Raw genomic sequence first — 17,290 nt, 5'->3', positions numbered from 1 at the left:
CAGCCTAAAGAACAGTGTAACACAGCCTAAAGAACAGTGAAACACAGCCTAAAGAACAGTGTAACACAGCCTAAAGAACAGTGTAACACAGCCTAAAGAACAGTGAAACACAGCCTAAAGAACAGTGAAACACAGCCTAGCCTAGGGCTGTTTTCTAATCATACTCCATTCTTTTCAGTATTGAGATTTCATTTGGAGATCATTTCATAACAGGATTGGAAATCCATTTAAATTATTGTCTGTTAAAGGAAGAGTCATGCAATTACACTGAACAAAAATATAAACGCAACATGCAACAATTTTACTGAGTTACAGTTCATATAAGGAAATCAGTCAATTGAAATAAATTCATTAGGGCCTAGTCTATGGATTTCACATGACTGGGAATACAGATACCTTAAAAAGGCAGAAAACCAGTCAGTATCTGGTGTGACCACCATTTGTCTCATGCAGCTCAAAACATCTCCTTCACATAGAGTTGATCAGGCTGTTGATTATGGCCTGTGGAATGTTGTCCCACTCCTCTTCAATTGCTGTGCAAAGTTGCTGGATATTGGGTGGGAACAGGAAGCCAGAGCATCACAAACATGCTCAATGGGTGGCTATGCAGGCAATGGAAGAACAGGGGCTTTTTCAGCTTCCAGGAATTTTGTACACATCCTTGCGACATTGGGCCGTGCATTATCATGCTGAAACATGAGGTGATGGAGGCGGATGAATGGCACGACAATGGGCCTCAGGATCTCATCACGGTATCTCTGCATTCAAATTGCCATTGTATTTGTTGTCCGTAGCTTATACATGCTCTTACCATAACCCCACCGACACCATGGGGTACTCTGTTCAATGTTGACATCAGCAAACTGCTCGCCCACACAACGCCATACACACTGTCTGCCATCTGCCTGGTACAGTTGAAACAGGGATTCATCTGTGAAGAGCACACTTCTCCAGCATGCCAGTGGTCATCGAAGGTAAGCATTTGCCCACTGAAGTTGGTTAAGACGCCAAACTGCATTCAGGGCAAGATCCTGTTGAAGACGACGAGCACGCATATGAGCTTCCCTGAGACGGTTTCTGACAGTTTTCAAAAATTGTACGCTCCCTCAACTTGAGACAACTGTGGCATTGTGTTGAGTGACAACTGCACATTTTAGAGTGGCCCTTTATTGTTCCCAGCGTAAGGTGCACCTGCGTAATGATCATGTTGTTTAATCAGCTTCTTGATTATCTTGGCAAAGGAGAAATATTCACTAACAGGGATGTAAACACATTTGTGCACAGAATTTGAGAGAGAGAAGCTTTTTGTGCGTATGGACCATTTCTGGCATTTTTAATTTCAGCTCATGAAACATGGGACCAACACTTCACATGTTGTGTTTATATTTCTGTTCAGTGTATATCAAGAAATGTTTTGCAGTTAGGTTTTCAAATATATTGAATTTGGCCATTGGTGCACACTAAAAATGTAAAAAGCATGACGTCTCCTCAGAAGGAGGGGAGAGGGGGGAGAGAGAGAGTGGGGGAGAAGAGGAGGAAAATAAACTGTGACTTGATAACTGCTCTAGGTTAAAGTCTGAACGGTTTGTTAAAATATTTTGATTCTATATCCTAGGACACACTTTATGATAGCAACAGAGGGACTTTTTTCAGCTTTTGAAATATTTCAGTTACCAAGGAGTTAAGGACATCAAGTGAGTCATTTTGCTTAAATTGTAGGAAAAGAGAAAGATTTGGATAGAGACAGGTGAAGGTTATAATGCACACACACTTACTTTCAGGCCACGGTCCAATGTTATCGTATGTCTTTGTGTTCTCAGAAGTACCTCCTCGGTAACTCCGCCCACCAGAGCAGTGCTGTAGATGAACATTTTTTCCTGAATGAAAGTGCCTCTCAAGTCAGGTGAGACGAACATACAGTACATGTGAATGTAATATCAAGCTGTCATCACACAATCATTTTGGATATGCTCTATAGTAGATAACGCAAATGTGTAAAAGCAAACTTGTTTTGAGATTTTGTATGTAATGTTTTGATTATTTTTCAGGGAAATCTCCAAATTCAAACCCCTCTCCAGTAGGACTTCTGTGAGTGTGATTATTGGGGATTCTTTCGATGAGCAAATTCCTGCTCCTCTAAACCAAGTGAGTAGTGTACAACCTTCCTCCCTCCATTAGTCTGTCTAGTGGCTAGCGCAATTACATTTCTCAATCTTCACCCTGAAGTGTGTAATCATGGGTAGGGTTGAAAAAATCCTAGAACTTTCAAGGTAGCAGGTAGCTGAATAGTGGTGGCTATTCAGCCGCCTGATGGTCTGGGGCTAGAAGCTATTGGCCAGTCTGTTAGTTTAGGCCATGAAGCTCCTTTACTGCCTGCATCTGAGTCGTGGTTCGGGTGGCTGAGGTTCCTGATGATCGTCTTGGCCTTCCTGCGACACTTTGCAGGCCATGTGCATCCAATGGAGCGCTCGGCTTAGTTAACCAACCTCTGTAGTGCCTTGCAGTCAGCGGTGGTGTAGTTTCTGTACCAGGCTGTAATGCTGACCAACAGTATGCTATCGATGGTGTTCCCGTAGAACACTGAGGGTCCTCGGGGACAGACCACATTTCTTCAGCCTCCTGAGGTTAAAGAGTCACTGAAGTGCCTTCTTCACCAAGGTGTCCATGTGGTTTGACCATTTCAACTCCTCAGAGATCTTGCCGTGTTTCGCCGTCTCCACAGTGGGACCGTTGATGAGAATGTGGGCGTGCCCAGCTTGGTTCCTCCTGAAGTCCACAATCACCCCTTGTTTTGCTGACGTTGAGGGAGGGGTTGTTTACCTGGCACCACACCGTCAGAGTGCCTACCTCCGCCCTGTAGGCCATCTCGTCTTTTTTGGTAATCAGTCCTACTACTGTCGTGTCATCAGCAAACTTGATGATGGAGTTGGAACTGTGTGAGGGTCACACAGTCGTGGGTGTACAGGGAGAACACCCTTGTGATGATGATCAGTGTGGAGGAGGTAATGTTGCATAAATTCACCACCTTGGGTCGGCCTGTCAGGAAGTCCAGGACCCAGTTGCATAGGGAGGAGTTAAGCCCCAGGGCTGTGAGCTCAGAGGGTGCTATGGAATTGAAGGCCAAGTTGAACAGCAACGGAACATGTTCCAGTCCACGTGATCACAACAGTCTTGAAGCATGGATTATGATTGGTCAGACCAGTCTTGTACAGACCTGACCACCGGAACTTTCCTCTTGAGTCTTTGTTTGTAGGTGGGGAAGAGCAAAATGGAGCCATGGTCAGATTTACCAAAAGGAGGGTAGGGATTATAACCGTATCGAAAAGGTGTGTAGCAATGGTACAGCGTAGAATCTACGCTAGTTGGACAGTCAATGTCTTGATAGTAATTCGGGAGCACGGTTCTCCACGACAATGAACACTGCCTCCGGGTACTTGGTCTCCAGTTTATTCAGGGTCCAATGAAGATCTTTGAGATATTTTTTGGTGTCAGGTTAGGGCAGGATATACCTAGAAGTAGCGATAATCCCTGAAAACTCTCTTCGATGGTAAAAAGAGTGACATTTGATGACCAAGTATTCCAAGTTGTGAGTGCAGAAGTTTGCAAGTTTCGGTAAGTGTTCCCTGTCACACTACTTGTTATTGGTCATAAGGCAGAGCCCTCTGCCTTTGTTCTTGCCAGAGAGAGCCCTCTTCCTATCCGCTCGATGAACTGTCTGTTTGGATGTCGGAGGAACTCAGAAAAACAGAGTATGTTGCAGAATCATACTCCCTCTGAAAGGAGATCCTCGCTCTGAGTTTATTCAATAATGATTGAGCATTGGAGAGTAGTATGCTTGGTAATGGAGTACGGGTCACCCAGCGTCTCAATGTCATTAAGACCCTCCCCCGCCTCTCCATCGGTGGCTTTATTTCTTGCTATCCGATAGGACTCCCAAGACAACCCGGCGCCTCACCAAAGAATCTAGACCATTGTTTCGCTATCTCTGGGAATTTGTGAAGGTAGGGTGGACGGTGACTACCCAGAGATTCATATTCCAATAGTTCTACCTGGGGGGGGGGGGGGGGGGTGAAGTGATGCACAAAATAAACTGAGTAAGAACATTTTAGAAAATCACTAGAAATAGTAGAAACCTGCAATGTTTTGTAGGAGCTCGAGGTGATGCTCCACTCATTGCTGTCGTCTTAGCCAACGCCTGCACTAGTTCAGGGGGACGGCACTACTGCACAGTGCACACTTCGGGGAGAAAGGGGATGGATGGAATTGGGATGATGCATATTGACTGTTTCTCACAGGGCCCTCAAACTCTAACTCAAATGAACATTGACTGACTGTATGTGCTTCCACATCAGGTGGTGGCCCAGCTTCAGAAGACGTTACTGGAGCAGACTTACCCCTCGGCCAACCAGATCCATGTTAAAGGAGGGGACCGCAGGATGATCTACAAGAGGCCGTCTGTTGTTAGCAAACACCTGTGGAAGCTGGTGTCCCAACGGCAGTCCGAACAGCAGAGCCAATGACCATAGAGATCTATAGAAGACATCTAGTTCATATGCTCTAATTTCAAGGTTTGAATTCTGTGCCAGTGACATACTAATTCTGCTGCCAAATGTCTCAACTACACTCACAACTGGAAGATGAAGTCACATCACAGAGGTTCCTTGTTTCTTTTTTTCAGGGATGATTTTTGACTGGAATGTACAGTGCCTTTGCGAAAGTATTCGGCCCCCTTGAACTTTGCGACCTTTTGCCACATTTCAGGCTTCAAACATAAAGATATAAAACTGTATTTTTTTGTGAAGAATCAACAACAAGTGGGACACAATCATGAAGTGGAACGACATTCATTGGATATTTCAAACTTTTTTAACAAATCAAAAACTGAAAAATTGGGCGTGCAAAATTATTCAGCCCCTTTACGTTCAGTGCAGCAAACTCTCTCCAGAAGTTCAGTGAGGATCTCTGAATGATCCAATGTTGACCTCAATGACTAATGATGATAAATACAATCCACCTGTGTGTAATCAAGTCTCCGTATAAATGCACCTGCACTGTGATAGTCTCAGAGGTCCGTTAAAAGCGCAGAGAGCATCATGAAGAACAAGGAACACACCAGGCAGGTCCAAGATACTGTTGTGAAGAAGTTTAAAGCCGGATTTGGATACAAAAAGATTTCCCAAGCTTTAAACATCCCAAGGAGCACTGTGCAAGCGATAATATTGAAATGGAAGGAGTATCAGACCACTGCAAATCTACCAAGACCTGGCCGTCCCTCTAAACTTTCAGCTCATACAAGGAGAAGACTGATCAGAGATGCAGCCAAGAGGCCCATGATCACTCTGGATGAACTGCAGAGATCTACAGCTGAGGTGGGAGACTCTGTCCATAGGGCAACAATCAGTCGTATATTGCACAAATCTGGCATTTATGGAAGAGTGGCAAGAAGAAAGCCATTTCTTAAAGATATCCATAAAAAGTGTTGTTTAAAGTTTGCCACAAGCCACCTGGGAGACACACCAAACATGTGGAAGAAGAAACCAAAATTGAACTTTTTGGCAACAATGCAAAACGTTATGTTTGGCGTAAAAGCAACACAGCTCACCATATCCACTGTCAAACATGGTGGAGACAGCATCATGGTTTGGGCCTGCTTTTCTTCAGCAGGGACAGGGAAGATGGTTAAAATTGATGGGAAGATGGATGGAGCCAAATACAGGACCATTCTGGAAGAAAACCTGATGGAGTCTGCAAAAGACCTGAGACTGGGACGGAGATTTGTCTTCCAACAAGACAATGATCCAAAACATAAAGCAAAATCTACAATGGAATGGTTCAAAAATAAACATATCCAGGTGTTAGAATGGCCAAGTCAAAGTCCAGACCTGAATCCAATCGAGAATCTGTGGAAAGAACTGAAAACTGCTGTTCACAAATGCTCTCCATCCAACCTCACTGAGCTCGAGCTGTTTTGCAAGGAGGAATGGGAAAAAAATGTCAGTCTCTCGATGTGCAAAACTGATAGAGACATACCCCAAGCGACTTACAGCTGTAATCGCAGCAAAGGGTGGCGCTACAAAGTATTAACTTAAGGGGGCTGAATAATTTTGCACGCCCAATTTTTCAGTTTTTGATTTGTTAAAAATGTTTGAAATATCCAATAAATGTCGTTCCACTTCATGATTGTGTCCCACTTGTTGTTGATTCTTCACAAAAAAATACAGTTTTATATCTTTATGTTTGAAGCCTGAAATGTGGCAAAAGGTCGCAAAGTTCAAGGGGGCCGAATACTTTCGCAAGGCACTGTACTTGACATGTGTATGTCCACACATGAAACCGGTTTCAATCGATTGATTTTTTTTGTATACTTTATTACAAATATCAGACCGTTTTGCCTTAATGTTTGTAAATAAATAAAGTCTTCTGAATTTGTATCTGTGTGTTAACTCTACTATCTTTCTGGGATGTTTTCAGTCTGTGAAGCTGCAGCGTTACAGATCCCATGATAGAATGTAAACGTGACAATGTAAAAGTCCTTTCCGATTGAGCCGGCATATGCAGTGTTTACCATGAATGCAGTGTCCTCTAAAGTGGGAACATTGACATTAAATTTGATTCACGCAATGCAGATTGAACAGAGCCCTCTGTCCCTTACATCTAATGTACAGATCCACTAAACTGGTACTGTGTTGTGGCTTTGAAAGAAAAGACCAAACATCATTGGATTATCCTGAGGATTTAAGTTTAATTATGACACCACATCAAAATAAAAATTATTTCCAACAGTTCTGGAATTTTATTCCATCCATATACATGCATAGCAACAACGTTTTTTTAAGAAACTTTTTTTCTCTCCCATAATTAGGACATTGGAATGATTATTTTACACCGGTATCCCCCGTCAACCAACCTCCATTATCAACAGCAATAAATGTAATTCTTGTACAATTTTTTTCTCCAAATAATATAATGCAGTCCCCCTCTCATAATACTGCTTTCAGTAATGTTCCCTCATTTACAAAGTATTGCATCGAGAGCAAAAGTTAAAAAGGGAGACCAAAGTGTAGTTCAGCAAACAGAAATATGAGTACTATACAAGAATGTTGCCAACCTCCTGAAAACATCCACGTCCGAGTTGAAGAAAAGAGACAGGGACACAGCCACATACGTACGCTAAGCCAAGTGTATGCCAAAACAGAAGATGCAGCTGGGTTGTACCTGGCTATCCCACCAAAGGGTTAAGGCCAAGAATCCGAGTCATGAATAGCAAAGCTGCAAATGACATTTAGGCATATACAAAAACTGTTACAGCAAATAAGAATAGACAAGTGCTTCCGTAGCTATTTTGTGTCTAAAATGCATCTCATTTGTATTCTATCGTTTCATTGAGCCTACATTACAGTGTAAACAATATGTGTGCTACACAAGAATGACTATACAATAACATTACAAACAACTCTGATATAAATTTCATTTGAATTTTAAATTAAGATCACTACTATTAATACTGATTGTAAAATAAATACATGTGAAAGTGGCACCAACTCTGGATTCATTTTTTCTTTTTTTAACCAATGATTTGCAATGAGGTGTTAAAATGATGAAAGAAGAAGCCTCTCTTGATTGTCCACAAGCAGCGTTTAGAACTGCGTGAGTGATGCATTATTCCAGACACGACAGTGTACCCAAACAGAAAAAAGGGGAGTGGCAAAGGACAGGAAAACTAATCAGGAACTAGTTCATTTCACATGCTCCGCAGCATGTGACGAACAGTAAAACTTCTTATGGGTAATAAAGTTTGATAGGTTGTTGAATTGGATGTCACAGAGGCGGCAGTACTTCCCGCTGCCCGGAGCCTGGGACGACCCATTCACACCCTTTGTCACCGTGGGCACCGTCTCCTCGGTCGGAGACTTGGACGCGGGCGACACGTTCTCGTTGGAGTCGGACGGGTTCTCCGCACCCCACGTGGGTGAGGGGTGGCCGTCTTGCTGCTGGGGATTGTGGGATTGGTTATCCTGGTTAGGTGGGACGGGCCCCGATCCCGAGCGCTCCTCTGGCTTGTGACCACCGTTGACTATCACCATGCCCCTGTTTTTGGGCAGCAGGGGCAGTGGCTCTTTGCTGGGGAGCGGGCAGCCGTTGGCAGCAGGCTGCTCTCTCCCCGTCTCTGGTCCCCCTCCATTAGTGCTCTGCTCCTGCTCGCTGCTCACCTCTCTATCGCCCTGCATGACCAGCCCGCCGGCCACGTAATCGGTCGGCTTTATCCCGAAGTAGGGCGATATTTGCTCGGCACCTTTCATCTTCTTTATTGCGCCGGGATAAAGGCAGTGGGGCAGAAACATGTTCTCGTCTTTCGTCGGGATGAGCTGAGCCTCGCTGAAGGGCTTGAGACCCGGCACTGGGCCCATGTGAGGGGGGAACATTCCACCCCCATTCTGCACAATCATTTTATCGTTGCCGTTCTTCTCACATGGGCTCTTATCGTAGGCGTCATCAGGATTACTGCCTTCACTCTTCACCACGTCTGGGAACATGGTCTCACCACCGTGCTGCTGGGAGGCTGTGGCTGTTGTCACAGGGCAAAAGTTCTGTTTATGCGCAAGGTAGTTCTCCACTTTGTTAAAACTGATCTTGCACACTGTACATTCATGATAGTCTAACAGTCTTTTGGGGGAGTTGGACGATGTCTTGTCATTGGGGATCGGCGAGCACTTTTTGCTGAGATCGATGGGTGCGTCCAGCTCCTGCTGGTCCATAGTGGTTTTACTGTTGGGGGCCATGATAGACTTGGTGACGGTGAGGGAAGCCTCCGGGTGTTTGGGGACCATCCCTGGGAAGACGTCACAGCGAGGGTGAAAGCGGTCGGCCAGGCTCTCCACCGCCTCCTGGGACGTACAGGGGTTCGCCATAGGAGGGACCCCCAGGAACCCTGGCTGCCCAATGGAGGGTCCTCTCGGGTCCTGGTCTGGGAGACACATCTCGTACATCTTTCTGCGCTTGCGGGTCCTCATGGTCCTCTGCATGGAGGGAACCTTGTTGGCGGACATGCGTTTCATGGGGGGGTCGTGACGCGTAGCACAATAGTATTGCTTGTGGACCATGTAGGTCTCGTGGCGGCTAAAGGTGATATTGCAGGCCGCACAGGAAGTCTGGTTGGGGTCGTTGACGTCAGTCTCCACCAGAGGCGTGTTGGTAGGGCTCTTCCCCTCCACTGCCTGCTGCTTCCCGTTCAGCCTCTCCTCCATCCCGGTCGGGGTGGTGGAGACCTTCACCTGCCCCGGGAGCTCCTTCTCTGGGCCAGGATCTTTCACTGCCCCTCCTGCATTGATCATGTCCAGAACACTCTGAGAGTTGACTGACAAACAGGCCGACTGCATCAGGTGGCTGTCGGTGACCTCAGACGGGTGGCATCCGGCGAGCATACTGACTGAGCTGTGGCCGCTGTTGGGGCTCACGGCCTTGTCTGAGATGCTGGAGAAGTCAGGCGACTTGGTCATGTGCTGCCAACGGCTGTTACAGTAGTGCTTTTTGTGGACCAGGTAGTTTTCCAGGTTGTTGAAGGTGATATTGCATTCGAAACACGTGGCACCTTTGGGGATGAGGGGGCTGTAGATCACCGGAGGGTAGACCGTGTTCCCTCCGTGACGTAGCCTCCGGTGCACCAGCTCTGACATTTTAGCCAGAATCTCAGAAGCCTGCGGGACGACAGAAATGTCCTGGGAGAAAGCGAACTGGGACAGGAAGGGCCCCATGGGGTAGGTGGGGCCCATGTTATGCTGAACAGGAGAGGAGGCCAAGCGGGGGCTGGAAGGCTCAGACTTGATCCGGGTGTAGGAGAAGCTGGCCTTACTGCCCGGATGGCCACCGTCCCCCTTCAACCCTGACAGCATGGGCTTTTTCTCAGCCTTCTCCAGCTCGCTGTCGATGGTGGTGTCCTTGCTGAGGGATCCTTTGGGACTCTGGAGGGCTTCCTTCCGGTTGGCCAGCTCGACGCGGGCCGCCGCCTGCTGCAGGGCTTCCTCCGCCCCCCTGGGGGAGTGCTCGCTGTCGCTCTCCCTGTGAAGTTTGCTCCCACCGCCGTGGCCATGGTGGCTGTGTAAGTCCTGATGCTGCAAGAGTTCCCTGTGGTTCTGAAAGCTGATATGGCAGTGATTGCATCTGAAGGCGGCCTGTGACAGGTGAGAGAGGATGTGATGTTGGAACGTAATAAGAGAATCCGCCGTGTAGTTACAGATTGTGCATTTCAAGCTGGTGCCAGGGGGGAGCGTCTCTTCCATTTTGACACCTGTTAGGGAGATAAAAGGACACTATTGAGATTCCTCATCGCCTTCCCACTCTGCCTTAACGTTAACTACGGCTACGATCAAAACCTGATGCATTATGCCAAGCTTACTGCCAACCTTCCTGATTTTTGGTTGGGCTGAAAGCTAAACTGTCAACTGCTTAAGCTGACAGGGGGATGTGTATATTTATGGCGCTAAGAGCAGTAGTTCACGTTGCCAATTATTTTACCTGACTAATGTGAAACTGACATTGTCTTAATGTCAAGCAATACTAAATATTAAAGGTATACTGTTCTGTACTACTCAACGTGATTAAATATTACACAGGATTACGTTTAATGATAAGCACATCTCATGTCAACATCACTCAATGGTGAGATACTTACAACTAAATGAAAGCTGAAATAAATCTACATTTCATCTACTTTACAGTACTGTACAAGTATTACTACAGTAGAAGCTGAAATACTATACTAATAGTACTAGCAGGACATCTCTACTCACCGCTGTGCGTGCTCAGGTGCATTTCCAGGGCCCTGGCGCTGGTGAAGCTCTTGTTGCACTGTGGGAAGGGGCAGATGCTGGATGTCTGGTGGGGTCCGTTGTCGTTCTCCTCCCCTTGGCTCTCTGGCTCCCTCTGCCTGCCACTGCAGTAGTACATCAGGTGGGCCTGCAGGTTCCTCTCGCTGCGGTACCAGATCCCACACGCCTTACATGGGAAGATGTCCTCTGGAGAGAGAGGGTAAAACACAGTGCAGAGCGTCAGGGTACAACGTCAGGATAGAATGTCAAAGTAGAACTTCAGGGTAGAGCGTCAGGGTACAACGTTAGGGTAGAATGTCACAGTAGAACTTCAGGGTAGAGCGTCAGGATACAACGTTAGGGTAGAATGTCACAGTAGAACGTCAGGGTAGAATGTCACAGTAGAACTTCAGGTTGGAGCGTCAGGGTACAACGTTAGGGTAGAATGTCACAGTAGAACATCAGGGTAGAATGTCACAGTTGAACGTCAGGGTAGAATGTCACAGTAGAACGTCAGAGTAGGGCGTCAGGGTAGAGCGTCAGGGTACAGCGTTACGGTAGTATGTCACAGTAGAACATCAGGGTAGAGCATCAGGGTACAACGTCAGGGGAGAATGTCACAGTAGAACTTCAAGGTAAAGCATCAGGTTACAACATTAGGGTAGAATGTAACAGTAGAACTTCAGGGTAGAGTGTCAGGGTACAACGTTAGGGTAGAATGTCACAGTAGAACGTCAGGGTATAATGTCACAGTAGAACGTCAGGGTAGACTGTCACAGTAGAACGTCAGGGTAGAGTGTCACAGTAGAACGTCAGGGTAGCGTGTCACAGTAGAACGTCAGGGTAGAATGTCACAGTAGAACTTCAGGGTAGAGCGTCAGGGTACAACGTCAGGGTAGAATGTCACAGTAGAACTTCAGGGTAGAGCGTCAGGGTACAACGTCAGGGTAGAATGTCACAGTAGAACTTCAGGGTAGAGCGTCAGGGTACAACGTCAGGGTAGAATGTCACAGTAGAACGTCAGGGTAGAGCGTCAGGGTACAACGTCAGGGTAGAATGTCACAGTAGAACTTCAGGGTAGAGCGTCAGGGTACAACGTCAGGGTAGAATGTCACAGTAGAACTTCAGGGTAGAGTTTGTGCAAACACAACACACACACGCTTCTTTCTCTTTATAGCTCTGATTTGATACTCAAAGCCAGGAGAAAACCCTGTAATACCCAAGCCTGTGATAGGACTGTGTTGATACCACTAGGTTGATGCCCTTTCTCAAGGGCAACTGAAACACTGGACCATCTGCCTGCAGCAGAGCAACCTCCCTGTCAAGCTGAACCCAGATATCCCTTATTAAAAGTAAACAAATGCACTATTTGCATGAAGCTTGTATTTTGCAATTAACAGGTTAGTGGGAGGCTCGCCTGTGTTTATGTGAACCCAAACAAAAGGTCGACAGCTCTTATCTCAACCTGCTCTTAACACAGACTCATCTGGGTTAATCTACAGCCCATAGACGGACGTACAGACAGACATTTCTTGTTTATTAGGGCAATGTTCAAAACGGCACCCTATTCCCTATATAGGGCAATACCTTTGTCCAGTGTCTGCACCCTCATTCCTATAGTGCACTACTAAAGTTTTGGCCTAAAGTAGTGGACTACATAGGGAATAGAGTACATTTCAAACACAGCCCTAGGTGAGACTACAGTACAGACTAGCCATGGAGTGTATTGTAACTCACTGTTGACGATGGCGGTGGGCAGAATGGAGGCCATGGCGGCCTGCTGAGGCAGGAGCTGGATGGTGTCCAGCAGTCTAGCCGGGTACATCCCCTCGCTCAGAGACATGTGGTTGATGGCCTGTAGACGGGAGTCAAAGTCCACGGCGAACGCCACTAGCTCCTCGCCCCCCATGATGCTCTTAGTGGTGGTACACCACAGCTGGCCACCTGGAACAGACAGAAGGGGAACATGCTGAAGAATGTTGTTTTTATCCTGTGTGACTCTGTTGGTAGAGCATGGTAGTGTTAGCCTGTGTAGCTTAGTTGATGGGTTCGATTCCCACTGGGGACAGTATTATATTATTGTTATTGATGTTTCACCCTATAAGTGAAGAGTTCAGAGGGTATGGAATTCCATCCAGAGGGACATGTTATAAGGACTTATAATAATAATGACTATATGATGACTAAAGTGTGAAATCACAATGTCATACTTTGGTTAAAGTAGCAGTAAGAAATGTCATACTCAGTGGGGTAAATTGTAGTAGGTCTTTGCATTGGAGCTATACTGTATACTTCAGTAATATAGCATAACCTCAAACAGATCCTCTACACAAGATCAGATGTTTGTGTTTTGGGATTAAACATTCCAGTGAAATCTTCTGAACATATTCATTAAGTTAGGATGAGAGAGCGGAAGGGGAGGAATGGGTAGAGGAAGGTTTTTAACTTAGATAATATTTATCTCCTGCACATGACAGGCTTTTCAGCTGCACTTCATTTTCCCTTGAAGAGATTAAAGTTTTTAATATGACTATTTACAAAAATCTGGCTGGGGCGATAACAACAAACGATGATACGCTCACGCTAAATGGCAGAATTAGGACATTGTTTCAGAGAAAAGCTGGACAATTAATTAGGGCACTCTGTTAGCTTTCAAAGATGTGCAAACACTCCAACAGAGCAGCGTCAGGATGAGAGAGGACCTGTGATTTGAGTCCAGCTGTTGTGGAAATAAGGGGTGTTGCAGAAGAGAGAAGAGAGGTATGAAGGGTAGAACAGAAGACTAACTGCACCCCACTCATAGTTCCATCCTCCTTTAGAGAGACACGGATTACAAATGTTTACACAAGATGTAGAAATCACTCGTTTTAAAGGTCAGTGTAGACAGGGTTGAGGTTTTCAAGTGAGGCTCCCCCAACCCAGGGAGGAAAACTGAAGAATAACTGCTGTAGTTACTATGAATTGACAAGATGGAATGATTGTCATGAAACTTCCACACCAATCTGAGGATGTATCACTCCTCTCTGGTACACCTTCCACGGCATTCCACCTCCCACCTGACGCTGGTCATAACCTCGTTATTCCCATTAACACATTTCCCAACCTTTTCATTACATGTATGTCAAACTGCACTGAAATTAAACACTATTACAAATGTGTCATAGGAGTGAAGCAAGCTGTAGTAAAATATGCCATCTTTTAAAGTCCCATTTCTGTGTGCAAGGAAAGCTGTGTGTGTGTGTGTGTGTGTGTGTGTGTGTGTGTGTGTGTGTGTGTGTGTGTGTGTGTGTGTGTGTGTGTGTGTGTGTGTGTGTGTGTGTGTGTGTGTGTGTGTGTGTGTGTGTGTGTGTGTGTGTGTGGTGTGTGTGTGAGAGAGAGAGAGAGAGTGTGTGTTTGTGTGTGTGTATCCGTGTGAGTGGCAGGCAGCAGGCAGCACTAGCTCCTTTAAAGAACAGTGCCTATCTGCTGGCCAATCTCCCGTGATGAGAGACACACTTCAGGTCCCTCCACTTGAGTGCTGGTTTTGATTCTCTCTCACCACACACAGCCTGGAGAGGCCCTTTGAATTTTTATCTCCTAATTAAAGTAACAAAACTCCTCTGCCGTCAGACAGCGTTACCATCAAGGTAGGTACTAACTGCCAGCGAGCAGCCACCATGGAGGGGCAGGTGGGGGGCAGATCGTCACTACTCGCCACTAAAAGTTTCAATTGGTAGAGATTCCACTTCTCAGGTTCTCGGTTAACAAAGAGAAGGGAGAAAAACACCCTGATACTGAACTCACGACTGACTTTTCTACATTTTCACTGTCTTTGAAATCAATTTCAGTTAAAGATACTCTGAATTACTGCAAGCCTACCACTGCTAATTGCTAATGATTGTTAGTACTCATAACCTACTATGAAATGTACACAGTAATGTACCTCCTTCAGCCAGCCACACCACAGACACCCATCTGTTGTCCGTGAGAATCCTGGGGTGGTGCTCTACAACACAGAATACGGACTCAGACAGAATCATTCCTGCCTCAGAGGAGACTTCAACCACCTCAACCTCTTAGTCCCAAATAACACCCTATTCCCAATATAGCGCAATATTTTGACCAGAGCTATAGGCCCTGGTCACAAGTAGTGCACTAAATAGGGAAACGGGTGGCATTTGGGACATACACATAGATGGCAGCTCAGGAGATCCCCAGAGATGTTGCTCTCAGGGCATCACTGTACACCACAGTTTTTGCTTCCCAAGCTTGGTCTTGTTGGAGAACCAAAAGATTAGTTCTAGGCCAGCACAGACACACACAAATGTGCACCCTTTTGGGTTCCTAGGACAAGGATTGGGAAACACCTCTTACGGTACAGAGAGAGGGGCGGCCTTGGCAAATAATTGTGTTAATAGTTCATGAAAGTTTATCTGCATCATACTGGCTGCATTTAGCCTTTTTTGAAAGTGCACAGCCCACAAGTAAAACTGGGGAAAAGGCTAAGAAGTAGCAGCTTGTGTGATTTGCACTGTTTTGCCTGTTAGCGAGCTCTCTGCAATGAGCTGCCTGCCTGGCTTTGTGCAGCGGCCAATACAGTTGGAATGAATGCTATTGTGCTGAATCCTCCTGCAGAGCACCTGATAAAAGAATAAAGAACTGACTTATTCTAAAAACAATAGAGGAATTTAGGAGAGACAATAGGCCAGCTGCTTCATTAAAACAATCAAAACACCGCATCCTGTACCTAGTCCAGATAATTAAAAACACTGCTTTGCTTTCTACATCCCCCCCCTCTCTCTCTCTATCGCCCCCCCTCTCTCACTCGCCCCCTCTCTCTCTCTCTCTCTCTCTCTCTCTATCTCTCTCTCTATCTATCGCCCCCCCCTCACTCTCGCCCCTCTCTCTATCTCTCTCTCTCTCTCTCTCTATCTATCGCCCCCCTCACTCTCGACCCCCACTCTCTCTCTCCCCCTCTCTCTCCCCATCTCTCTCTCTCCCCCTCTCTCTCAATCTCTCTCTCTCTATCTATCGCCCCCTCACTCTCAACCCCCCACTCTCTCTCTCCCCCTCTCTCTCTCTGTCTCTCGCGCCCCCTCTCTCTCTCTATCGCCCTCCCTCCCTCTCACTCGCCGCCCCCTCTCTCTCACTCGCACCCTCTCTCTCACTCTCGCACCCCCTCTCACTCTCTCTCTCTATCTCTCTCTCTCTATCTATCGCCCCCCTCACTCTCGACCCCCCACTCTCTCTCTCCCCATCTCTCTCTCTCCCTCTCTCTCTGTCTCTCGCGCCCCCCCCTCTCTCTCTCTCTCTCTATCGCCCTCCCTCCCTCTCACTCTCGCCCCCTCTCTCTCACTCTCACCCCCCTCTCTCACTCTCGCCCCCCCCTCTCTCTCACTCTCGCTCCCCCTCTCTCGCTCTCTCTCCCTCTCAATATAATAATCACCAGCTCTACATTGGGCCGGCTGGCTAAATGAGGCTCGGCTGGCTAAATGCCCATTCCTTCTCTTCTCCTTTGATGAATGCCGTATTTGAACATGTAGTTGAAGATATGACGGAATTCAAGAAACAAAATGATGTGAGCGAGAGGGGGGGCCTTTGTATATGTAAGTACTTTCACTAATCAAACATCAAAGAATGAATCGTATGGGGAAATAAGATGCACGTCCTGTACTGTGTGTCCCTCCTCCCCAACTACAAACCCCAGCGATTTCAAAGTCAGACTTCAGAGGCCATTTTACATTTCTTCAGCTTTAAATGACAATGGATGTACAGTAAAGTAGCCTATACAGCAGGAGGATTCAATTCGTACCTCACGGGGACCGGAGCCTGCTGGTCTTTTGTTCTGCCTGATAATTGGACCCACCTGATATCCCAGGTTTAAATCAGTCTTTGTTTAGAGGGGAACAATGGAAAAACACAATGGAACTGAGGTATACTTTTACATTTTAGTCATTTAGCAGACATTATTATCCAGAGCAATTTACAGGAGCAAATAGGATTAAGTGCCTTGCTCAAAGGCACATCAACAGATTTTTCACTTAGTTGGCTTGGGGATTCAAACCAGCAACCTTTTGGTTACTGGCCCAACGCGCTTAACCACTAGGCTACCTGCCGCACGAGAGTAAATGTGAACATGGGCCACCGTGGTGGGGAGGAACAGACAGTATAAGATACTCGAGGTTATGAGGAATGGAATACATTTGCTCCTGCCTGCGCCACACCACTGTCCATATCGTAATGAAACACAAACACATCTCTCCAGCCTTGTTGCAGTGAGAGAGCTGGGAGGAGACGACAAAGCAACACACATAACAGAAGGGTTTGCATAATTAAACTGGCCTGCAGACAGGTATTCAAATGTTTGTGTGTAAACAGCACGACTCTTTAATAGTTTGCTGTAAAATGCATAGTTACGCACATCAGCTCTCCCATCTGTCTACAACACAGGCCAGGCCCACTGCAGCACAACTACACTTTATGGGGCTGCGGGTGGCTTTCAGCAA

General features: G+C 46.4%; 1 protein-coding gene across 2 annotated transcripts in view; it reads right to left on the bottom strand.

The window, feature by feature from the left end:
* Positions 1–6,721: 6,721 nt before the first annotated feature.
* The window catches only part of LOC135520385 (zinc finger protein ZFPM2-like), a 239,964-nt gene continuing 229,395 nt past the window's right edge, over positions 6,722–17,290 (bottom strand). For both annotated transcript variants that reach the window (XM_064945902.1, XM_064945901.1), the window contains 3 exons: positions 12,543–12,749; positions 10,788–11,012; positions 6,722–10,285 (listed from right to left, as the gene is read on the bottom strand). In XM_064945902.1, the coding sequence (XP_064801974.1) occupies positions 7,737–10,285; positions 10,788–11,012; positions 12,543–12,749 (2,981 nt within the window). In that variant the 3' untranslated portion in view covers positions 6,722–7,736. The remainder of the gene's footprint in view (positions 10,286–10,787; positions 11,013–12,542; positions 12,750–17,290) is intronic.

This window comes from Oncorhynchus masou, chromosome 29 (assembly GCF_036934945.1).
Source record: "Oncorhynchus masou masou isolate Uvic2021 chromosome 29, UVic_Omas_1.1, whole genome shotgun sequence".
NCBI classification, from domain to species: Eukaryota; Metazoa; Chordata; class Actinopteri; order Salmoniformes; family Salmonidae; genus Oncorhynchus; species Oncorhynchus masou.
This window is presented reverse-complemented; position numbering and strand designations above follow the sequence as displayed.